This window comes from Ammospiza nelsoni, chromosome 11, assembly GCF_027579445.1.
Source record: "Ammospiza nelsoni isolate bAmmNel1 chromosome 11, bAmmNel1.pri, whole genome shotgun sequence".
NCBI lineage: Eukaryota > Metazoa > Chordata > Aves > Passeriformes > Passerellidae > Ammospiza > Ammospiza nelsoni.
The window spans coordinates 11,702,987-11,728,684 of record NC_080643.1 but is presented as its reverse complement, the minus strand read 5'-3'; the positions used below and the strand labels follow the sequence as shown (position 1 = coordinate 11,728,684).

General features: G+C 48.7%; 1 protein-coding gene across 2 annotated transcripts; it reads right to left on the bottom strand.

The window, feature by feature from the left end:
• Positions 1-1,580: 1,580 nt before the first annotated feature.
• RAB7A (RAB7A, member RAS oncogene family) lies at positions 1,581-20,681 on the bottom strand. 2 transcript variants are annotated; one of them, XM_059480009.1, is made up of 6 exons: positions 20,553-20,681; positions 5,836-5,896; positions 4,636-4,762; positions 3,661-3,879; positions 3,035-3,163; positions 1,581-2,912 (listed from the first exon to the last, which is right to left on the bottom strand). In XM_059480009.1, the coding sequence occupies exons 2-6, from the start codon at positions 5,886-5,888 to the stop codon at positions 2,817-2,819; spliced, it is 624 nt and encodes a 207-aa protein (XP_059335992.1). In that variant the 5' UTR covers positions 5,889-5,896; positions 20,553-20,681; the 3' UTR covers positions 1,581-2,816. The 2 variants fall into 2 exon arrangements, with proteins under 2 accessions (XP_059335992.1, XP_059335993.1); XM_059480010.1 differs by lacking the exon at positions 20,553-20,681 and adding an exon at positions 15,965-15,987.
• Between the last annotated feature and the right edge of the window lie 5,017 nt (positions 20,682-25,698).

The window sequence follows — 25,698 nt, the reverse complement described above, 5'->3', positions numbered from 1 at the left end:
TCCCTCCTCTCGTCCAGCCAGGCTCCTCCTTTGGGTCTCTTCCTCCTGCCCTGTCAGGACTTGGGCAAAGAGGAAAACCATGCCTGAGCTCAGCTGCCTCCATGCACCAGGGCAGGGTTTCCTCTGGGATGCACCCAGCACCGAGTCTCCCTTGCACCGTCAGGGTGGGTTTTTACCTGCATTTTTACACTGTCACTGCAGCAGCAACAGAGGCCATCACAAAAGTAAAAGCCATGACACTCCAATGGTGCAGGGAGTGGCTTAAAGTGTGTGTTGCCTGCAGCAATAGTCAGTCCAGCTGGCTTCTCCAGACCACAGTGATGACAGCGATTCATGCAGAACATCAGTCCCCATCTGTGACACCACCAGCCCTGAGTGTAACAGCAGGACAGCAGTTCCCATGCTGCTTGCCTTCTGTACTGGTTTTTGTACACTTGTGTGTATTCCCACCTGTAAAAACATTGATATGTGGGTGGCAAATGGAATCCTCCCCTCCCCTTAAGCATCCATAACATCCTGTGGCAAGAAGCCCCACAGCTGTCCCACCCCATCTGGAACACTCTGCCTTGGGTTATTGCCAGTTTATCTGACTGGAACGACATTAAATACAAGGTCACTTGAGGGCTCAGCCACAGCCCTGGCTGCCTCAGCCCCACCACCCAAACCAGGCAGAGGGCTGCAAAGTTCAAAGCATCTCCTTTCCCCAAGAACTTCAGGGTTATTGCTCCTCCCTCCCCCAACTTGGCTGTCTCCACATTCCACCTGTGTCCACAGAAAACAAGTGCAGAGCAACACTTTAAATGAAGATGAGCAGAAGGTCCAAGTCTTTCAAAAAGCACACAGGCAGAAAAGTGGTCCCAGCAGGACACATTGCTAGTGCAGTTATTTGAGATTGATATGGACAGCAAAAGCCCAGTCAAGTGAGAGAAGTATGATAGGACAGCACTATAAAATAGGATATGGAGCACAAAAACTGTTAGAAAGCTCTTGAAATAACTGCCCTCATTTCACTAAACTCTGTTTTCCATCTTCCTCTGGGTACAGTTGTCAGCTCAGCCTTGGTGAGTGCAAGCAGAGGGTCACAGCCAGCATTTAGAAATTAAAGGCTTCATTCAACAAAGCTGGAGCACAGAAAGGCCCTCAACTCACCCCAAGGAAGGCCAGGCCAGCCCTGCGCTGGGGAGCAGGAAGGGCTGAGCCTGCTCTGCTCACACAACCCCTGCAAGGGGAGGGCAGCAAGAGCTTTAACAGCCTGTCCCAAAACACAGAGGCTGTCCAGGACACACACCCAGAACAGGGCTGTGCTCCCTGAGGGATCTGATCCAGCATCATTCCTGCCCTGCAAGCAGATTGCAGAGAAGCAGAGGGGTAGCTCTCTAGCAGTGCCCCAGCCAAGCAAGCAGGGCTGGCTCACCCCTCTCTCAAAAACCAAACTGGAAGGCACAAACTTTATAGTAAGGAAGGAGCACAAATGTCCTTCAGTTAGCAGGCATTGGTTTGCTGGAATGGTGACTAGACAGAGGAAAGAGAGCATGTTAGTGGAGGAAAAAAAGAGCCAGAAACAGGAGTAAACAAGAAGGTTTGTTCTTGTTAAGTTTATTGGCATCATGTTTGTTTCTTTACATAAGAGCTCAGCCTACGTACTAGAATGTAGACCTCTGGAAAACAGGTAGAAGGGCTCCATTTAAGCAAGCTACAAATGCAAGAACAAATACCAGGAAGAAAGGAAGAGAGGAAAGGGACTAGATTGCCAAGTTTTTCCATACCAAAAATCCAGATTAGCAGTCAGTAAGAAGAAAGGGAAGATTCATAGTCCAGGTCATTCATCAGGAAACAGCTACCACAGCCCAGGTGGGAGCTCCTTCCACAGCACAAAGAGCCACAGGCACACCTCAGCTCTGGCTCCTCATGCTCGCTCCAGGATGTCAGGAGTTAAGCAGTAGGGGAGGTGAACAAATGAGGTCATTTCATAGCTGTATTTAATTTTAAATCCAATAATCCAGTGTGCATATCAATGCTGTTATGCAAATCTGAGAATTTAGATACAAGGAAGCCAGACAGATTTTTCCAGAAGATGAAGCCTTTTTGGCCTCAAAACAAGAAGGCTTACATAGTTCATCTCTACTGTACAGAATACTGCCTCTATCTGGACTCTGTGTTGCTAGCACGCCGCAGGTCACAAGTGTCCTCCTCACTTTCTACACAACCTGTGTTTCAGTACTTGAACATGTAATTCAGGAATTTTACACTAATTTATACATTTTTAATTGGTTGCATATATTAACATGTACTATAAGATTTTTCCTAAAGAAGCATTACATAATACATGGATACTGTAAAAAGATCTGATTAGTTAAAAGTAACAAGCATTAACAGAGATACATACAAAACTCAACCTAGTCTGAGTGCTGAGCTTGCAATGAACTATGGGTAATCAGCCTTTCCAATTGCAGCCTTCACAGGGGAAAACACAAGACAGTTAAAAATGTATGTAACTTGTTACACAGATTACCTGTAAACAGTTTCTCTCCATTGGACACCTGGAATTAGATTCAGTTCCAAACATACATAACAGTTTCCATTTTAAACTAAGAGAAAGGTCTGTTACCATGAAGTGTGATGTGGATGGTGTGGGGACCTGAGCTCTGAAGTGCAGGACTCAGATGCTCATGAGAGATGGGTGGATTTTGGCAGCTGGAGATGCAATTTTTTTTTTTGTAATTTCATTTTAAACACAGAAGAGGGGCTGTGTGTTTGAAGGCCTAAGTGTGATATTTGTTTGTGAAGGACTGTGCTCAACCCCCCTCCCACTCCCCTCAGCAGCTGCAGCTCTCTGCAGAAGCCTTCGCTCGGTCAGTCTTGTCTAGTTTGATGGGTTCGGGGAATTCATTGTAAAGTTCCACTTCGGTTTCCTAGTGGGAGAGGAGGAGGAGGAGTTAATGCTCTGCACACAGCTCCCAGCATGCAGGGAGCTGGGCAAGGTGGGGGTGAGCCCCAGCACTGGGGCAGGGCTGCACACTGGCCCCCTCCCTACCTGTTTAAGTGCATTTCGTGCAATCGTCTGGAAAGCTTGTTCCACGTTAATGGCCTCCTTGGCACTGGTTTCAAAGTAGGGGATGTTGTTTTTACTGTAGCACCAGGCTTGTGCCCGTTTTGTGGTGACCTGGGTGGACAGAGAACAGCATCACTACCTTCTGCTATGCAGGGAGGGCAAGGCCAGAGATCCCTCATATCCAACCTGAGCAGCTCTGACCTCATCAAAGCCATAGCCTTGAAACACAACACAGGAGACCACTTCCCATCACCTGACAGACCCAGCTCCAGGACAAGGAGGACCCTGCCCGAGGGCAATGAGACCACAGAGCACTGGCTTGCTCCTATAGGAGCTGCTCAGCACATCTGGGGGAGGAGAAGCAGCTCCTCTCCTTGCACCTCCCTCCCCAGGAAGCTGCTGCAATCCTTCCACCAGTGGGCAGGAGCATGCTGTGCACAGGGGCCTGACCTCTCCAGGCAGGAGAAACCCTTCTCTGGTGGCAGACAACATCTGAGCCACTCTCAGGCACCTCCCACTCCTGTTTCTCAGGTAACCCTCCTGAGCTTCCCCAAGGTCTCCCATTCCAGCAGTGTCTTAAGAGGAGGTTAGTAAGTCCCAGTACTCACTTGTCTGTTTTCTAGGTCAATCTTGTTTCCCAGCACAACAAAAGGAAAATTCTCAGGATCCCTTGGACTGGCCTGAATGAGGAATTCATCCCTCCAGCTGTCTAGGGTTTTGAACGTGTTGGGAGCCGTGACATCGAACACCAGCACACAGCAATCTGCTCCCCTGTAGAAGGCAACTCCCAGAGACTGAAATCGTTCTTGGCCTGCTGTATCCCATATCTGGAGCAAAAGACAGGGCAGATAAGCCAGTTCTACTCTGACACAGTCAGTCTGCAATTAGGGCATTCATTCCAAAACTCCCCACCAGGCATATATAGTCTCCAGCTGGGCAGATAGCAGCACCTGCAGGCTTGGGGATTTCTGTAGGCACTAAGCATCAGGAGCCAGAAACACCTTCTAAAGATAGTTGACCCTTTTTGTGTTCCTCAGCCAGGGACATATCCTTGTCCTGGACAAGCAGGACTTGGGTATTAGGGTCAGCAGGTGACCTGTCTGCAGTGCTTGCATGCACCTGGATAGCAGCAGAGTTCAAACACCCCTCTGATGGCTGCAGCTTTTGCTGCTTTGCAGTCAGTTTCACCATGGAGAGATGAAAGCTGCAGATACCAGAGACATAAGCAGGCTGGCAGGTTAACACTGCACCCATAGGACTTGGGGTTACACGAATGGTAGACCTAGGGAGTCTTTTCCAGTTCTTGAACACTAGGGAAGTGAATCTTTGTAACAAGACCTAGTTTACTGACAGTACCAAATCCAATTTTTTAAACAGGGCCTAGCAACACTGCTGTTAGCTAAACCCAGATTAATCTTTGCATTCCCTTGTTCAGCCCATGCAAAAATTTGTAGAGCAGCCCAGAAGCACTTATGTCTAACAGAAGTTCAGTGCAAACAAGACTCACACTGATCCCTACCCCAGAGCAGACGCTTCCACACAAGTGGGGAGATGGCAGCCCATGCAGCAGAGTCCCTCCTTACCTGCATTGTCACTAGCCTGTCATCCACCATCACCTCTTTTGTCAGGAAGTCTGCACCTATCGTAGCCTTGTACTGGTTACTGAATTTCTTGTTCACATACTGGTTCATGAGCGATGTCTTTCCCACCCTGCACAGAACACAAAAAAGACAGACTTGGTAGGCAGCTTCTACAACAGTGTTTGAGCTGGCCACCCTGAAGAGAACATTCCAGTGCCCTTCACTGCCCATAACCTCCTGGCTTTTCAACCAGGGAAAAAGCTCCCACCTCTGCTAGTGGGGGCTTGCACACCAAGAGATGCTGAGGCACCAGCTGAGTAAGAGCATTAGCTACCCAAGGATACACAGGATTACATCCTGAGAAACCTCACCTCCCCATCACTAATCTGACCCTTGGTAAGGAACAGACATCAATTTATGACCATGAAGGCAATTTTAGAAGATGAAGTGCTTCAGAAAAACCCATCACAAACAGTAATCTTCAGCCTCTGCAGAAGGAGGAGGTGGAAAACCTGACAATCTCAGATGGCAACAGCTCACAAACACATCTGCTAGGCACCCAGAGGTGGAAATCCTCCCCAGAGAGCAAGCTTAGAGGCTCACATGCTCTCTGTGTGGCTGAGAAACACTCCCTGAATAACAGCTTGCAGGGGACAGCAGTATAAATAAACCTTATGTCATGGGAATCAGGTTACAGCCTGCACAGCCAGCAACCTGTGACAGCAGAGCAGCTCCTTGCTGAGAGCACAGAGCAAAGCCTTTCACTCCAAGGGGAGTGCTCCAGCCAGCCCTGAGGAGCACAGCAGATGGCTCAGTACAGACTATGTCTCTGACAGAGTTTTAGGAAGTCACCTAAGAATGCTTACTAGTGGTTTTGGGGTTTTTTTATTTTTGTTTATGAAACACTCATTCCAACAGCACATGTCCTCCTTGCAGAAGGTTATTCCACTCTGCTACTCCAGTGGCCTGCCCCACCACATTTTCCCCATTTAATATTGTGGCAGGACCTCAAGATACTGCGGGGACACATTCAAGACGGAGGGCAGTGAAGAGTTCTTAGACCTGAGGTAGCACAGCTGTCATGGGCTGTAAAATCTCTCCTCCCAGCACTGCTCATTTCTTACAGTGCATCCAGGCTCCCACTAGTCAAGAGCACTGCTCTAGCCAGATACAGATTAGCATCTTAAAGGCTCTTCCACTTACCCAGAGTCTCCAAGGATGATGACTTTCAGTAACACTTTCTTCCTAGAAGTCATCTTTCACACTAGAAAGGAAGAACAATCCCATCACAAACCATTAGTATGTCATTCCTCAGGAAAGTAAGCAGCAAGTTTGGAGGCTGGGAAACCTGACCCCCAGCAAGGAGCCAGGGACAGGCAGGGCCCAGCACTCCTGAAACCAGACTCCAGTTCAAGGCTACACTCAGCACTGCCCAGGTGTCTGCCCATTGCACAGGCTGGGCCATGCCACCTCAGCAGTGGCAATTTAATCTGAGATGAGCTGAGCACTTGTCACTTACTGTACCAAGGCCCTTCTGGGTCCCATTTCCAGGCCATCTGGGAGATATACTAGCCCAGGCCATCTCCCTGGACTTGAGGCAGTGCAGTAAATCATACCAGCTCCCAACAGAGGCTAATAATTCTTACACATAGTTTCCCAGCAAAAAAATAAGGGAAAAAAAAAAAGAAAAGCATTTCTTCCATCATGAGCTTGAAGAAGTGGAAGCTTTCTCCAGCAGCTGTGTTTTGTGAAAGAACCAAATCCCAAGGACATGCTGTGGTTGAAACAGCTGCAACAGCCACACAGAGCAGCTGAATTGCAAACTGCTGCCAGACTGTGGCTTCTCTGAGGGCACAGGAAGCTGACTACTGCCACCTCAGCTTTGGGGTAATAAGGTTACAGTGACAAACCTCACCATTCAGCCCACTGATGGCCATCTACTCCATCAGATGATGACTTGTTTGTCAAAACTTCATAGGCAGGAGGCTCTAAACTGGCCACTAATGGTGCATCCAGTTAAAGAGAGAGCTGAGCTCCAGAGTTCCACACTCATCTGCTCCCAGATCTCAGACCAGTGAGGCAGCGACAAGTTCATCAGCTGAGCAGGTCAGAATACACTTCTGGATATTCTTTAGCATGGTGAGAGCAGGTACAGGGTCTGTCCAGTGGCTGAGCACACTCTTCCTACCCTAAGGCCCTGCTCCACACCTCTGGGGAGGGGGTGGGCCAGCCACTCTTATGTGCTGGATCAGATCACAGACCCTGTTTGGTACTGACCTGCTCCACAACACAAGGACTTGGCTTTCCTGAGGGAGCCCTGCAGGTTCAGTACAGCAAGAGGGGCCACAGGATGGCTGCAGCTGTGCTACCTGACTCCAAAGATCCTTGACAACAGGCCTTGGTATTAAGCCCTTATGGATGGACTTGCCTACCCTAAAATTCCCATCCTGCTATACCACATTCATTACAGCACACAACTCCTACTCTTCAGGAGCTATTCCTGACTTTCACAGCTCAGGAGGCCTTTGCTTCTACAACAGGGATTTAGGTGTTCAAGCAGCTTGATCCTTATGTGCTTCCTGGGATACACAACAGCCTCAGGTGCTAGATAATTACACCCATTTCACCCCACTACTACAGGAGGCTTCAAGCTGTAAAAGCCTCTCACTAGATGCAGTCCAGTTGCAAAAGATCTTAATAATCTCAAGCTTTGAGGGTTAGAAGACATGAAGAGCTTTAGGCTTTGCTGTCAATGGATGCTGCAGAAGCTGAAGGAGCATCCCTGCACCACTGCAGTGATGCACCTACAGCTACACCTCTTTGGACTGCACCCACCTCACAGTCACAGGGTTGTTCAGGTTGGGAAAGGCCTCTAGGATCACCCATGCCCTGTACATGTTGCATGGTGGCATTCAAGATATCTGCTCCATAACCTTCTCTGGCACCAGGGTCAGACTAACAGGCCTTCCACAGATCCTCCTTCTGATTCTGACCCTTCTTGTAGATGGACATTTCACTTGCTAACTTCCAGTGCACTGGGACCTCCCCAGGGAGCCACAACTGCTGGATTGAAAGGGGCTCAGGGAGCACTTCCAGCAGCTCCCTCAGTACCCACCCACAAAGGCACTGAGTCTTGAGTGTCTAAGTCATGTAGCAAGCCTCTTCCTCAGCCTTTATCACTATGTTTCCCTCCACATCTGATAAAGGATGGGGATGTCTCTTAGCTCTCATTTTTTACTGATGTACAAAACCACTCTTTACACATTTTATTATCTTTTACAGCAGTAGACAGATTAGGTTCTAGTTGGGCTTTGGCCCTTCTGGGTTTTTTTCCTGTATAACCTCATGAGATCCTTGAGATACACCTAAAGAGGACTCAGTGCTGAGGAGATAACACCAGGGGCTGTGCAGTGAGCAGCAGTGACAGGTCACCCACAGGGCTGATGCCACCCTTAGATGGGTGCTAGCAGATGCCAGAGAGCAAGTGGAGGAGGACAGTTTCTCCAAGTGTCAGCACCTCTTTTCCAGTGGGCTGCATTGTCCCCTGATCCAGCTGACAGCCCAGCTATGCTCACCCAGACAGAGCCAGCTGAAAGTTGTCACCAGCATCAACACTGAGCTCTGCTTCTGCTCCTGCCCAGATGCTCACACCACTGCCTGTCTCCCCTACAGCCATGGGCAGAACAGAGCACAGAAGCCCCTTCAAGCCTGCACCTCCTGTGCTCACAAAGCACATAACAAGTGACACTTCTGCCAGTCAAGCCAGAGACTTGTGCAGCACAAACAGCCCAGATGGAGCAAGAAGCAAGTGAAGAGAGCTTTAAAACAGCCTTAAGACAGTTGTGTATACTGAACTGTCATGAAAAACATCTGCATAGGTTCAGGCCCAGTGCAAGTCACCTGATTTCCTGAGGACAGAGGAAAATAACTCACCCAGAAGTGGCTGTGCCAGAACCCAGCATGCTTCTGGGAACTGCTTCTATTTTCCTCAGTGTTTCCAGTATCACTTGCTGCTGCAGCTCACTGCCTCCTGGTATTTGAAGCAGCTTTGGACAAGCTGGCATTAGTTCTCGTGCTTAGGAGGGATTTGCAGAGCCCTAAATTGCAACACTAAATCACACTGCATGCTTATCTCCCAAGTTCAACATAGCCTGAAGTTCCACTCTGAGGGGAGGGAAAACTGCTCTGTCAGGATTCATTACCTTAGCAGTAACTCAGCTGAGCAGCCACCTGCAGACATAGGAAGTCAGGCTGAGTCAGAGCTGCCACTGCCTTCTTGTCAGAGCTGACAAGTTACCCAGCAGGGTGAAGGGCTGTCCCTGCCCCATCAACACCAGGCAGGTGAGACACTCAGCTCCCATCCCAGGTGATGCAAAGGATGTGAGCCACAGCACAGGAAGAGCCGCTGTAGCTTTGTACTTAGTGTGGGCCATGGGACAGTGAGGAAGTGCAGCCTTGCCAGGAGCAGCATGGACACTGCCCAGTCTCACACCCCTGTTCTACCAGCCTTGGGGGATGCTGCCTTGAAGTAGTCCTTGTCAGCTGATGGGCCAAGCCCTCTTTAACAATCTTCTAATGCAGGTAGAAACAGACCTACACTTTAGAGTTACTCCTTGCCCAGTACAACAAGGAAACATCCTCAGGTCCTGTAGAAAATGATTGAGCTGAGATAGGCTGGGGTCCCACTGACTCAGCACTAAGAGTATTTTGCACCATAGAATGCAGCTTGTCTTGCCTTATGGTATTTGACACAATGACTCCAGAGCAGCAGCCTGCTGAGGCACACACCCTTCAGATGGCAGTGTGAGAGCTCACATGGGGCTTCTGTCCAGTCCCAGCAGCACTTCTGAACAAACACTTCCTTTTTCAGAGGTATCACAAAGAAAAACTTGTTTGCTAAGATTTGATCCAAGACTCAGCTCTGTTTCACACTACATGAAATCTTTTTGAGCGAGGTCATCTGCATGACTGCTCAGAATACAGCCTGGAGCAGCACACCCAGGAGCCACCAGACACTCCTCATCAGCCAAGGGCTGATCACCACAATCATTCCTCCTCCTGGCTTAACAGTGCCAAAGAAATGACACAGCTGTCTCTAATACAGGAGAGGAAACCTTCCACTCCATTTTTAATGCCTGTCCTCTAAGCAAACAAGCCATTAATGATATGCTGACCCTCAAGAAATGAAGCTGGTATAGCACACTCTGCCCACAATACTGTTATATCTTTAACACCTGCAGCACTAGCAAGGGAAAATTGCTGCAAGCATCACTGGTTCAGCTAATCTGAAAGGAAAAGTCAAAACCCATCCTATGAAGCTTCATAGCTCTACAGCTCAGATGCAAGAGCAAATAAAGCCTATGCCAAGTCTAATTAGGTTTCCCTTGTTGCTTCAGAGCACATTACAACTGTCCTTTCCCTTGCTATATTAAGACAGCTGCTTTAACTCAAAGCAGAAATGGAGGGTTACAAATTCCTTAGAGATGTTCACGTGTCAAGTCACAATGTAGGCATTTTAATATTAATTGGGTTGGTACAAGCAGGAACAGAAGCAGTTTGCATTGATGGCTCACCAGACCTCAGATCAGCTATGCTTTAACAGAAGCAGGCCTTGCAAAAGGAATAATCTAAATGGCTCATGGACAGTTTCAGTGTGAGAACATCCAGCCCTAGGGGAATCTCACCTCCTTGGAAGACAAGGCTCCCTAAGCAGCAGCATACCCATAGCAGTTTTGAGCAGTCTTTACTGTTTCAGCTTTGCTATTGAACAGTTGGAATACAATCCTAACATGTCTATACAGGCTGGAATGTTTGACCAGGAGTTCCCTGTTACTGCAGCTATCAGCCTGCCACCTGCAGCTTCTCAGCAACCAGCTCAGTGCTGAGGTGAGGATGCTGGACAGCACATCTTGCCTTGTGTCCTCTGCCAGGGATATTTAACATCACACCAACCAGGCACAGAGTGGTAGGGCAGCAGGCATTGAGCACAGCTAGACTCAGAATTATGGATGCCTAGTTTTGCTCCCTGTCCCAGCAGGTATCCCACAAAAAGGTGTATTTGAACATGAAGCACTGCAGCTCTGTTCTGGGTGCCATGGCTGATAAGCAGAGCTTCCACTTTCCTGCTATACCACAGGACCTTTAGCAAAAACACCCAACTATGAACAAGCTGATGTGGACAGATCAGGTGTCCATTAGGGGCCACCACACACAGCAGCATGCTCACCACAGTGACCAGACAAGAGCTACCCTTGTGCTCTGGAAGAACCTTCTGTCCTGAAGAGTGTCCCAAAATGCAGCCAAAGTGCACTTCTGACACAGAAACAGCACCTCTACTCACTGTTCTCTTGCATGGATGTCTCTGTACTACAGAGAGCTATTTTTATTCCCTCCCTCACTGGGTTCAGCATTTCTTCAAGGAAACTGAAGCTAGAAATATTATTCAGGACCAGCTCAGTCAGACTGAACCAGTTCCCTCTCCAAAGTATCAAGTTCCCTAGCACATTTGGCATCTCAAGGGCTTATGTCTGCTTATATGTTCAGCCACTGAAATGAGATGGTCACTGAATGTTTATCCTGTTTTTAGAGGCCCAAGCACACCAAACAGCCTAGCACATACCACTTGCCCCATGGTCACACTGCACCTTGCCATGCTTTAGCTAAACTTTTCAGTAGATACATGAATTTGCTCCAATTTTTCTGCTACTCTGAAAGAGCAAGGCTTCATCCTGAGGAAGGCCATAGCCTATTATTGCCACTCATTGACCAGAGTCACAGTTCCTGGTTGCAGAGTGTCCAAGCAGCTCGGACACCCTTTGTATTGAAGCCTCAAACCCCACCTGCAGCAGAGTCCCAGATGGGGCAGAAGAAGCTTTACCAGTTACAATTTAACAGCAGCTTGGTCCCACTGGCTGGTCAGATAGATGTTGCTAATAAGGCATCAACCAATACAAAGCTACAAGTGACTGCCCGAACAGTTCAACACAAAACGGAGACCAACAGATACCAACATTAAACACATCACTTGCATTCTCCCAAGAGTGACACAAGCCCTGTCTTTTCAGCTGGGCAGAAGCACAGCAGTAGTCAGGAGACAATCAGCAGGGGCTATTAACTTCCTATCAACATGGCTTAAGGGACGCCAAGCTGCCACCAAGGAATAAACTAGAAATATGGCTGCCTTTGATGTTTTTGACTGCTACAGAGCCTGCATATTTTCCTTACCAAACCCAGGTGCTCTACAGGTGGAACATGTATCCAGCATCCCCACAGGGAGCACTACTACAGAGGCACAGGGAGTTATGACAGCAGGCTGAGTCTTGCACTGACAAAGGCTGCACAGGCAGGACAGCACTCTCCCACCCCCATGACAGGACAATCAGGAGCTCAGCTTCCCCAGCTCACTGGAAAATACCATAGAGAAAAGCCTCACATTTCATGGGGACACGTGCTGTGTCTAAAAAGGAAACCAGGAACATCTTGTAATTTGGGCTGACAACTTGCAAGAACTGCTCCCTGTAAATAGGCTGGTTTTGAGGCAATGGGCTCTACAGTCCATACAATCAGAGGTGCCTTCAGGCCTCAGATGCACCATGGAGCAGCAGTCAGTTCAAGCAGAGCCCACACCAAAAGTACCTGGCAAGAAATTCTTGTGACAGCTTCACTGAAGGATACACTCTAGCTGCTGTTCCACAGTAGCATCTAAAAACTGATTTCCACCTCCTTCTTCCCAACACGTTTATGTTGCTGCTCTAACCAATATATTCCCTCCTGCTGGTACCCAGCCAAGAGCTCAAGCACAGCTCCTCATTCCCTCCTCAAGAGGAGCAGCTCAGCAGGCAGCTGAGCTGCTCCACCAAGAGCAGGCTTCTGTCCAGTTGGTACCTTTCCCAGACAGCCCTGTGAGGCAGAAACTACCTCTGTTCGTGGAGCTGAAAGCCTCAGCTACAACTTAATTTTTGATACCTTGTGTAGAACATTATATTGCAAGCTGTCAGGTGTAAACACACTGTCCAGTACATCCCACCCCCATCTGAGAGTCCTATACCAAAAGCTTCACCTTCCTGAAGAACAGCCTGGGGCTTTAGATGCCTGCTAGCACACTGACATGGCTCAGATCAAAACTGAATCTGAGAACACGGTTCAGTATCCCAGAGGAATTAGCTTTTTAGACCACATCTGTCTGCAGTAAGTTTCCACCTCCTTTTGAGGGCAGAGTTGCAACCTCCAGTGCTGGAGCAGCTGCTCTAGAACTGAGTGAAGCTTAGGAACCAGCAATAGCAGCTCAGCCACATGGCTTCAAGCTGTGTTCACTGTCTGCTTCAGCACAGGCACCAAACCAGTGTGACACAGTGCTAAAAGCCAAATGACATGGTCTGAAGAAGCTCCCAGAGGGAGCTGACACCAGGCCTGCATAAATACTCTGCTGGGTCCTGCTCATGGGTAACATGCTCTGAAGACAGTTCAGTGCTAAAGGAAGAGAATGGTGGGGCAACATGCAGCTGGACAAACAGGCAGAAAACCCAGCTGGGAAACAAACTTTGGAACAGTTTTGAGCATAACAGATTCCTGGTGTGATCAAGGATGCTCCAGAGCCAGGACTGGGTTAGACACTCCTGTCAGTGGTACTAAGGTTTTAGTTTGTCTCAGACATCCCCTCAATCCTCAGCTGAAGGCTCTATCACACATCCCTTTGTGGGCAAGGACTCAGAGCTCACCAGAAGGAGACATGCCAACATCCAGCCTGCCAGAGTGCAGACAGCACAGGGAAGGCAGAAGCAATGCCATGGTAGGAGCCATGTCTGCACTGACACTGCAGGACTTGCACAAGACAAGGGGCCTGCCCTGCCTGAGGTCTCAGCTCAGCTGTGGCTCCCTCAGGGCTGAGATTTGGAGAGTGCAGCATTCCTGAGAGGCACTGATGCATAGGATCAGTTAGGCTCAAAGCCCAAGTTCTCAAAGTCAAGCTCTTCAGTCCAAGCCTCACTGATTGAGGCCTGTTACACCTCCTGGCATTTCTCCAGATGAGAGTTGGTCTACACTGCACAATGTTTAAATACTAGCTGTGGATCTGAACAAGTTCTTGACTGTAAAGCTGCCATAATTAATTGTGACTCTACCCTAGGGAAGTCCAAAGTCCCATTCCTAATGCCAAAAACTGATCTCTGATTTCTGCTGGTTTAGACATCACAACAGCCACCTTCTCGTGAGGAGGCATCATGCTGATCTGACCACATGGTTTGCAAGTGGGAGCAGAACAAGCATGAAAACACATTTGCTTACAGTACCACAGCATATGTTTGTCCATGTTCAAGCAGACCAACAGTGTGCTTAGGAGCAATGGGAAAGGTCTGGAGGACATTTCTTGCTGTCTATGGGAACAGTACAACACCCAGGCTGCTGCTGAGCCTAAGATCACAGGAGCACATGTAGGACCTTCCAGGTGACAATGACACTGAGCCAAAGCAATGGAAGGAAGAGACTGAAAAAGATGTCCCCAGGGATGCAGCTATGCTGGGCAGTCACCCTAGGTGGAACACTCTGCTTCTCAACAACGTGAGGATGACTCCCATCATTTCCACAGAGGGTAGCAGTATGGGAGACTGCAGCTGTGGCAGGAGAAGAGGCCACAAAGATCCTTTTGAAGCTAATGCTACACACTAACAAGACCAGGATTCCCAGAAAGCAAGCCAGGGCTGCCGAAGCAGAAGTCTTCTGCTTATAGGAAGACATCTTAGGAAGAAAGCCAAACCCAGAAACTTCACTGAAAGTTGGATGTTTCCAGTCATGAAGTTTTGGTCCACTGATTCCTCCAGCAGCTAAATGGCCCTTACACCACAAAATATCCTCTCAGGATTGGGCACACATACCCTAACAGACCAATAGCAAGTGTCCCAAGATCTTCTACCTTCTCTTGGAGGCTCAAACCACGTCAAGAATCAGTGTTGCTGTGCCCCTACCTTCCAGTACGAGGCAGTTCCCCTATTAAATCCTACAGGATTTCAGGTAGTTCCCAGCAGACCTCCCCCAAGGATAAAACTGTTACAAGAAAAGGTATGCTTGCTTTAACACCCCTCCCCCTTTATCAGAGCAAGCTTAACTTCCCCTATTCTGCCCTGGGGGAGACAATCTCAGGATGTGGGAGGAGAGTTGAGCACATAGCTGGCTGCTGGGAGACACCAGGCAACAAGCCATGTGTCTTGACTAAGGGCCTTGCCCACGCACAGCGCTGCAGCTACACCAGCACAGCTTCCATGATGCCTCCACCACCAGCCCTCCTTGGTGGACAGCTTTCCAAGCAGCAAAACAAACCTTGGGCTAACTGGAACACAGCCACAGTGCTCACCCAGCCCAGTTTATGCAGTGGTGTTCGCTGGCCTTTGGGCACACAGCACCCAGCTAGTGGAGCCAGCCAACAGTTTCAGTAGCCCTGACACAAATATCAAGAGCCCGGCACAGTTCTCACATCAGGCCCTACCCTGAGTGACAACTCCCTTACTGCTTTCTAGAAAACAAACACAGGCAAAGGCAGCTGGGCTTTTTTAATCTGTGTGTCCAGAAGATAAGGCTGTCCAATTCCAAATATTCTAAGTTAGCCAGGCCACTGACAAACAGTTGAGTTGTTAGATTTTTACCGTATCTAACAGTATTTTTAAAGTGCTCAGATTAATTCTAGTTTTGACTACAGTTTAAGTTTTCACAGATTCCTGCTTTCAGTTTCAGAAACACAGATAACTTTTGCAGTGGTAAGCAAAACATAGATCTTAGACCTTGTCAGTGGTAAACAAGCCTTGTTTATCCACTCCTGGCTGCCAGAGTTCCTAGAGGCTGGGCAGGAAACAAGAGACTGAAGGGAGACTTTGACCAAGTCAAATGACAGCCCTTAGGAGGTCTGCCAGAGGCTGCAAGTTACACCTGATACTCAGATCTGAGAGTAAATATTGTGTTTCCTACAGGAGAAGAAGTTTGATAGAGAAGATACTGATGGGAGATGCTATGAGCAGATGTAGGGAAGCAGCAGACCAACACTAATGGCAAAAGCATTACTCCTCCTTCCAGGAGGTCCTGTTGTCAGTAATGAGTCTTCTAGAGAGGAAGCTTTCTCTAGGGACAGGTTGTAATCTAAGAACTACACCTTGATCTGTGAGCAGAACTCTTGATCCTCCACACACTCAATACTATCCTAATGTGGTTTGCAGAGCAGGAAGGACGAGTATTTCAGTACCAGGATGGGAGTGCAACAGGTAGCTTGCCATGACAGCTGAGTCAGTGACTAACAAGGAATTTGTATTGTGGATATTCAGTTTCACACTCATACTTCACACCGTCATACCTCTTGCATAGATCCTGCCTCAATACTTGACTACTTCAGCTATTCTCTTGATGAAGCTCCACAAAGGTCCAATGAAAACCTCACTTGCATGGAGAGGTTAAGAGAACTCTGTGGGCAAATGGCATCTTGTTAGGCAAGGGAAAGGTTCAGGCCCGGGCATGTCTCAGCTAAAACCCTCTCACTGCTCATGCTCGAGACAATGCCACCACTGTGCCAGTTTGGACTCCAGATATCATTATCCATGTCTGGGAGCCGAGTGACTCAGCCCACTTGAGGGAGACAAGCACCAGACAGGTTACTTTGAAGAGGATTCTACTTCCAGCTGGAAAGAGTTCAAGGGCTCAGCACAGACATGTTAGATAAACTGGCAGCCCAGTAACCAAGGCCCAGGTACTCCAGGCAGGCTGGCTCTGAAGGCAGCTCCAGTTACTGGCCTCCACTTTTGTCCACCTTGTCTCTCAAATGACCAAAATGACAGCATATAGGACAGACTCAAAAGAACACTGGGCTTTTTAATTTACATTTAATTTCATTTAACAATTTCTGCTTAAAACTCGTGCAAGTACAGTTAGACACAATTAGTCACCTCACATTTTCATTTTAAGTGGTTATGCAGAAGAAAGAGCAAATCACTCACTGTATCAAGTGCCTTTAAATCATACAGAGAGGAATCTGTGCCACAGGTTTACACTTCAATCCCATCTCAAAGGCAGTGCACCCTGCCCTGAAGCTTCACCGCCCTGTGAAGACAGCTGTGGCCTCAATAACATGTTTCCTGGCAAGAGAAGTCAAGGCTACTGGCGATAAGCTGCAAATCAACACACTGGAGTGGCCTTGACGAGCCTGCTTCCCTTCCCAGGGTCACTGCCATGAGGGAGCAGCAGCAGCGTTGACAAAGCTTCCCCCACAGCCAGCGCTGGTTGCTGGCACGGGGAGGAGGAGCAGGAGCAGCCTCGCAGCAGCGATGACATCACCAGGGCAGATCTGCCAGCACAAAATGCAGCAAGCAGCACGCTGGGCTCAGAGCTGCATCCCTCCCATCCCCAGCAGCACAGAGCAAGAGCAACAAGCACACCGGGAGCCAGAGGGGAACAAGTGACACACGGGGATCCCTTCAGCGCCTGCTATTTCTGGGCAGCACGTGGGCACTCCTGACCTTGGACGCTCATTTGTGAGCTTTATTCAAGGTGCATTTAAAGAGAAATGGGACCTTTAATCGAGCCCCTCACTGCACAAATAAGCACGGTGTATTAACTACTGTCATGCAATTAATTATCTATATCTAATTCAGTTTTGAGATGCACAGCTCGTGTTTGGATTGATGCTGCAGAGACAGACACTTTTATCCTCACCATCTCTGGTCACAGCTATATCTGAAGGCAGACTGTTACACAGCAACTACATAAGATCATTTTAGGAAGCTGCAGAGGGAAGCCAACTCAACCCTAACTCATGAGGCAATTAAATTGCAATTATCAAGACAATGCTGTGCAGAATGAAGTAGTTCAGCATCTGAAGGGTGCAAGACTGCTGCCAGACAAGCAGCACATGCCAGTGCCCAACCAAGCTCAGCATTTAGGTAAGGTCTTAGCTGGACTCTCTTCTGTAGAGGCAACAATCTTTAAATTATTCTAAAGCCCTGCAAGGGAATCTTAGGTGCACCAGGGCCCAGTGACAGGGACTTCAGAGCAGGTCAGGTCACAGCCAAGGAGAAGCCCAGATGACATAAGGAAACACTGGCACCATGCAAGGTGAGGGTCCTGTAGTCATTTCACAAAGACTCAATTTACTTCAGTTACTAACAAAACTGCTGTATTCTGAAGGCAGGGACATGCAACAATAAATTCCTGTGAGCCCACATCATCCACCAGCTTCAGTGCCCTACTGCAGCCCTTATTCTCGAGCCAGGTACCTGCAAACTTTCTCTCACAATGCAGCATTTAAAAACACACCCTAACCAAGCACAGCTAATTTTGTTTACAGCCAAATGCTAAGTTCTGCATAAAGTAGTCTCATTTTCACACAGAAGTCAGACCAAAATCCCATACATGTTAGAGACAGAGCTATTTATAGTTTTGCACAGATGGTTTGATGGTAATTGTAATGTTTCCTCAAGGACAAGCTTTGCCAGAGATTTGCTCCAACAGGTAATTCTCACAACCTTCCAACACAAGTATCATAAAACATGAGCTTTAAGAAGGTGCTGCAGAAAATAAATCCGCTAACCCTCCTGCCAACAAGCTTTCATTTTGATCAGCAAACTAAGCAAAGTCATATCTTTCCCAGGTCACTTCAGAGCAGAGCTTGTTCATTTTACACTTTCAGCAGAGGATTTATCAATGCTCTAACATGTCAGTGCCACTCAAAGAGTTGGATTCCCTGGCTTTGACAGGGGGGGCAGGATGCCTGTACTGCAGACTCTGCAACACAGTTATTTAAATTCTTAACTTGTCACCCTGAAGGTACAACTCAGGGTGTCCTGTTCCCCACCTCCTCACTCTGGTGACCAGCAACAGGACCAAGGAAACAGCGTGAAGCTCTGTCAAAGCAGGTTTAAGCTGGATACAAAGAAAAAGTTCTTCACCCAAAGGTGGCTGAGCACTGGAACAGGCTCCCTAGGGAAGTGGCCATGGCCCCAAGACTGCCAGAGCTCAAGAGCACTTGAGCACTCTCAGGCACATGTGGGAGTGTCCTGTACAGGGCCAGGAACTGAACTTCTTGTGTGAACTTCTGTGATCCTTGTGTGCCCCTTCCAACTCGGAATATTCTGTGATTCCATGCTGAGCTCTTATCAGGGTATTTGAGTTTGAGGACAGGGACGACTGCAGGACACCACAGGGAAGAAGAACATTAAACACAGCAACTCCCTTCCTTCTTATCAGTTATACTTCACACTACAGGTTGGGAGAGCAGGAAACTGCTATGAGATTTCAGAAGTCTTCTTTATGGAGGGGTCAGATTAGCCCCATAACAGCTTTTCTACACCAGACACAGGGTATTAACATAACAGCACAAAGAGTAAGGAAAAAATCCAAAACAAACAAACACACACCCCAAACAAACAAGGCAGTGCTTGAAAGTTATCAGTATTAGAGCTGCTTTACTTCTGAGGGCTCAGGCCAGGCAGGCATGGTGGGTCCACTCATTAGTGCATGGAGGGCAAGTCATGTGTTCAGTCAGCTGTTGGGAGTCACAAGGGAGAGGGGGAAAGAAAAGTATACTTGTTCTTCCTGAGTAAGTACAGCAACGAGGCCTTGATTATTTAACAAGGAATATTCAAATTACTCCACCCACTTTAACCTCAAATTCAGCTCCTGAGAGAGCAGGGTACACTGACTCCAGCAGCCTGGTTCTACTGGAACCATAGCCAGGCTGCAGCTACTGCTCACACACCATGGTACCACCACAGCCTTCAAGTCACAGCCAGCCAAACACTGGCACAGCTACTTATATACCATTCCCCTAAAAAAAGAGAATCTCCACTTCCCCAAACCCAACACGCACATGGATACACAGACTGTTAGGCACAGGACAGAGCTGGCCAGCCAGTGACAAGTACTGGAAGCTTTGAAGGCTCCATGCTGGCAAGTGACAAACAAAGAACAGCTTGCTTACAGCTGGGAGGGGACTGCATTCTGTCATGTGTTCTCAGTTTACATATAAGAGCCTCATACAGACCACAACAGCTCTGCTTATCAGCAAACATTTGGAGTTTTCCAGGAGATAATGCTGAAACTTCCAGCTTTGAGAACAAAAGGCTTAAAGTGCTAGGTGAGACACACATTTTGATGCTGAGGTTACCTACCCAACTTCAGATGAAGATTGCTATTTTTGCTACCAAAATAAGCCCTCTATTTACAGGGAGTGCAATTGTCTTAAGTACAACCACCAGGCATTTCCATATTTATTAGTCTCTACATATATGGAAACTAATAATGATCTATCACTTAATTTACCTTATTACACACTCACAGACAAAAGCACTTCTAACATCCACTCTTAATAGTTCCTAGCACTGACTCAGGCCTTACACACACCGACAGCCCCTTTCGCAATAACCGCCAGCCTCTCCGGTCAGTTCGATCGCTCCCGGGGCTGCCGCTTCACGTTACAGGCGCTCCCACCGACCCCGAGCAGCGTTTCACCGTCCCGACCCAGCGCCCCCGCACCGGCCACCCCGAAGCCTTTTCAGGGTTCGGGAGGAGCCACAGCGGCTCCAGAGGCCCCAGACAAAGCGCTCCCTGCCCGGCGGCACCGCTCGGGCCGCTCCGCAGAGCGGGCTCCACAAAGGCCGGGCCCAACGCGCATCCTGGGAAAGGCCCTCGGGGAGGAGCAGGGCCTGGGGAGACCCCCCTGCACTGTCCCGAGCCAGCGCCGGGCCCGGCTCCAGGGAGCTAGGCCGCCAGAGCCCGCCTCGGGGCGGGCAAACGAGCCGGGCCCCGGTGCAAAGCCGGCCGGGAGCACCGAGACAGCGCCGCCTCCGCCGCGGGCCCCCCGGTGCCGGGGAGGGGCCGCGAGCGGCTCCCCCGGTCCGCAGCTCGGCCGCCCGCCCGTCCCCGCAGGCAGCGCGCGGTGCCGCCGGGCTCACCTGGTGCTGCCGCCGCGGCCCGAGCCCGATCGCTGCGCCCCCCGCCCGCCTCGTCGGCTTTAATGGGCCCCGCCGCCTCCCGCGCTCGCTTCCGCCTCACCGACACCTTCCGCTCACGGGGCACGGCGTCACCGCGCGCCGCACACGTGACCCGCCCGCCATCTCAGGGCGCCGAGGCCCAGCGGGCCCGGCCCCGTGCGGGTGGGAAATAAAATAAATAAATGTTTGTGGAAAATAAAATGTGGTACCACCAGAGCCCGCACACAGGGGAGGAATGGGAAGGAACCCGCCTCTCCCGCGGGCTTCCAATGAACACCGCGCCCTGGGCTGAGGGGAGGTGGAAAGGGCCAAAGAAACCTTCATAAATGATGAGAACACACAGGCACAAATCTGTTCTTTGGTGTCTTCTAAATAGCACTGAAGAAATAGCACGGAGCTCTACAGTTAAATTCCTATGTGAAAAAAAAACCTTAGTTATTGCTATTAAAAATAAAGAGGCAACATTTTAGAATAAGTATGTTTAATATTTATAAATTTTTACTCGCAGCTGTAATCTAAAGTGGGATAGTGGCACCAGCACTTGTCAGGAAAGAAGATAAAAGATGCCGGTTGAATTAATTCATACATTCAGATTGATTAACCAGGCAGTTGTCAGCACCAAGAGCATTAGTGCAGGGAGTGAAATGGGAGCCTCTGAAGTGTCTGGACCTAAATCCATGGGATAACAACTATCCTGCTGGTACAAGTGAAATCTGTATTTCCTACTCTCTGTTGGCAGCAGGTTCATTTTGTTACTCAGCAATTACTTGAACATTATTACTCATCCAAGTCATGTGACTGCTGCTGTGGGTTTTGTTAGCTTATGAACGCAGGAAAGCCCCCATGGGGGAAAAAAAAAAAAAAAAGTATTTTTAAAGCTAATGAAAGATATTAAAGGACAGAGGCAGTATTCCAGCAATATTAAAAAGAAAATCACACAATGACAGACTTGTTAGGGTTGGAAGAGACCTCTGGAGATGACCCAGCCCAGCCCCTGCCAAGGCTGGGTCACCCAGAGCAGGTGACACAGGAACACGTCCAGGTGGGACCTGAATGTCTCCTGAGACTCCACGCCCTCTCTGGGCAGCTGTTCCAGGGCTCTGCCACCCTCAACCTAAAGAAATTCTTTCTCATGTTGAGGTGGAATTTCTTGAGTTTTCATTTATGGCCTTTGCTCCTCATCCTGTTGCTGAGCACCACCAAAAAGAGTCTGGCACCATCCTCTTGGCTATCTTTGAGATATTTGTATGAATTACAGATCCCCTCTCAGTCTTCTCCAGACTACACAAGCCCAGTCTCTCCTCATAAGAGTGATGCTCCAGACTCCAGAGAAGGAAAATTTTAGCAACAGTTTATTAGTGCTTTTAGGGTGCCCCATTAGATGCAAAGAGCTGCAGAAAAACCTGGTATCAGTCAAAATGGAGACAGGACAAAATAGGGAAAGCCTCCAGCACATCAGCAGCTGCTGGAGCAGAGCACTGGCTTGTCCCAGTGCATTGCCTTTAACAGGAGACCCACGTGCTGGGCTCCTATGGGCAGACATTAATGGCAAATAGTGGGTGTTCCTCAGCTCTCTCTTCCTACTAGTTTCCTTTTTAATTTTTTTTACACAATATGAAAAATAAACAAAAACTGTGAGTTAAATTTCCTCCTGCTGGCACCATCTATTGCAGACCTTTGTAATGCAGAACTTCACAAAAAATTCCAGGGCCACTTGCTCTTGACAAGACCAGCAGATGCTTTCCAATCCTCGGTGGGAACACAGCATTTTCTTAAGCTGGTGAGGCAGGATCCTGCTTGCCTCCAAGGACATACAGATCCTGGCCCTGGGGAGGACCAGGGGCAGCAGACAGGTCCCTGCTATCCAGGATGGGAGCTCCATTCAGAGTGGCAGAGTGAAAGCAGGAGGATGGAGTGGCAAATGGAAGTATTGAGCTATGGCTCTCAACATGCCCCCTCTCCCCATAAACACCTGCCCTGGGGACAGCAAAGTGTGCTGCAGTGGGCAGCCCTCCACAATGAGGTTTAGCAGCCTGTGAAGGAAACTAAAAAATGTCAAACCCCAATGAAAACCCATAAAACATCAGTTTGAACCCAAATGCCAATCGTTCCCAATCACTAACACTGCTCTGAAGAAATCCATTCTCTATCCTTGAGGGGCATTCACACAGCTGAGTGGATCTCTGAGGTTACAGTAAGAGATCTTTAGGTATTTACTGGTGCAGAAACCTCAACGTATTTCATGCACTCATTCCTCTAAACCAGGAAGTGAGAATGTCTCCTGCTTTGATTTTCTTCCTTTTGTGTCACCTAATCTCTATTTGCTAACCTTCCTGATCCAATTAGAGACAATCAAACATTATATGTCTTACACCAGCTCTGTGCTTTTGTCCTTGGACCAAAAGAGCCCCTCCTTTTCCCTTCTCATTTCTGAGATGATGGAGTGAACAGTGGCACAAAAACACCTGCAGAGAGGCCCAGGGAGGACATCACCTCAGCTGTGGCACTACAGATCCCTGCCATGAGCTGAGAGCATCTGAGATTCCCCACAAGGTATTCACCCTCTTCTGTGGACACACAGCTGCCCCACCTCTGGCCATCTGTGACATTAAAAGCTTGGGGAGGGTCCCCTTATTCCCCTGATACTTGTTCAGCATAATTCAGCTCTTCAGCCCCTCCTCCTCATGGCTAGGAATAGCCTTTCTTTCCCTCTGTGCCCAGAAAGATGTAGCACCAGCCTCTGGTGGCTGTGCCTCAGTGAAAACTGGCTGCCCAGAGTTTCCTGTGCATAGCTGTCTTCTCTCATCTGGCTGTGCAATGCTGTCCCTTGTCACTTTTGGCCTTCCAGACCAGCTTCCTCATATTATCATCATAATGTTCTAACATACTGAAATTAAAAAAGGGAACTAAAATGCAGTAAATGCACAAAATGTTGTCTTGATACTTCAAGCTTTGTCATGCTTTGATTTATCTTGTCTAAAGCAGATTCCCCCTGCTTCTGCTGGCATTTTGTTCATTAGAAATCTGCTATTGCAGGACCATCTATGTATTTCCACTGGCAAGAGCACAGACCCAGGCCAGAGTACAGCCTGCCCTGTCCCCTAATCCCTGTCTGCAGTACAAACACTGTTCTGGTAATCTGCTAATGCTTTCACCTTTGCAATCCTCTGATAGTTGCCAAGTCATAGAGCAGCATCATATGAAAACAAAAAGGTAGCTCTGGACAAGCCTTGATCACCAGATACCAACTACAGGAAGCAACTGCAGTCACTTTATCTCATGGCAGATCTCCAGTCTGTGGTGCAGAGGACACTGAACACAGTGCAGGGATTATGTCTGTGCACACCCAGCAAATGCATCTGCAGGAGGATGAACATCTTAAAGCACTGGTACAGGGTCTAAATGCAGCCAGTGAAACCTGAGCCCTGCAGGGAGGGTGGGGCTGACCCGCAGTGATGCAAAGCCTGATTGTGCCAAGTCCCCTCACACCAGACACAAGAGACACATAAAAGAAATGGCTCTGGACTCTTTTGACAGCTACCCCCTGTTCAATAGCAACAGCCACAAAACCACTGCAGGGTTGTCATCTCTGATACTGGGAGGTGGCAATGCTGGCACCTTCCCTTGGCTGCCAGCTCACTCCCTGAGATGAGAAGGTCCAAACACCTGCTCTGCCTTGAGTCAGCCTCCTGCAGAGGCTGTGGACAACATGCTGAGCACAGGGGATGTCCTTACACAAGCATCCATGTTGGCCCTGGCAAGACAGGCAGGGAGAAACAAGCCCGTGCTGCTGGTCATGGTGTAAGGTGGGCACCACGTGGCTTTGTGCTTGCTGGAGTTATCTGGGCCTAGACTGGTGGAAACCAAAGCCCATGGAAAAGTCACAGGGGATGGGATGTTTCCATGGCCCACACTTTGTGCTTGGGGCCAGAGAGGCATCCACATAATATCTATAACCATAAACCCATGAGGCTGTCACACAAATGGTGACAATCACCTGAGTCTCCTGCAGATCTCCCAGCTGCCCTGCCTCCCCATCTACAGAGGTTCTCCAACACCACCACCACCTTCCCACTTTTACAGTCAGTCATAAATACCAGATAATTATTTTTTTACAGCTGCATTGGGAGGTATGCCAGGTAATTTCATATGATTGTTCTCATACTCAATTGGAGAAGATGATCCAGAGACTGAAGTAACTTCCTTAAGGCCAGAGTGAGTCAGTTATTTTGTCCCTCTAAACACATTCTGAAAGGCTAAACACATTCTGAAAGGTTTTTCAAACCATAGGAATGGTATAAAAATAGGTACAGAGAGAGGTGAACAGCCAGCACAGAACTGCACAGGCTTTTGCAGAGCTGGCCTTGCTTCAGGGATCAAGGTTTTGAATGAGGAGTGTGTAACCAAAGCAGCAGGTTCCATGAACTTCACTTACCAAGCACTGAAGCCTTCACAGTGAAGTTCTGGTGACCCTGAGAGCTCTCAGCTCGTGCCATTAGTGGCTTTTAAGCCATGAGGGCAGGCAGGACAGGCCAGTGGCTGGCAGGGCCTGGAACACTTTGCAGGTGCCACTGCACGGGTGCTGTGCGATGGGGTGGACCAGCCACGTGAGCTCTGCATCCAGCATTTTGTGACAAAGGTGACCATGTCATGCAGTTGTTGCTCTCAGAATGTGTCATGGGACAGGAGCCTGGAGCCACATGACCTCTGTGAGTGGGACAGGTGACTTGCATGTTGATTCTTCCTTAGCAGTGAGTCAGTGCCCAAAGATGTCCCAAAGAAGCTCTCTGTGGCTGCAATGCAGCATTCTCTGGGTCTGCAGGTCCATCCTGCATCCCCAGAGACAGGGGCTATCTGCAAAGGCCTGGGAAGTTCCTCTGGGACCCTCCATGGGAAGGACACAGACATGTCCCACAGCAGGATTCCCACCTCAAACACCAGGCAAGACAAAGGGTGCTGCATATTAGCTTCAGATCTATCTGCTTCAGCTCTTTTCAAGTGACAGATTTTTGCAATGCCCTCTTGTCTGCTCTAAAAGGAGAAGCAAATCCTGTATCAATGGTAACCACAAGAAGCTGGAATAATTTTGAGTACATGTTTTCAGAGA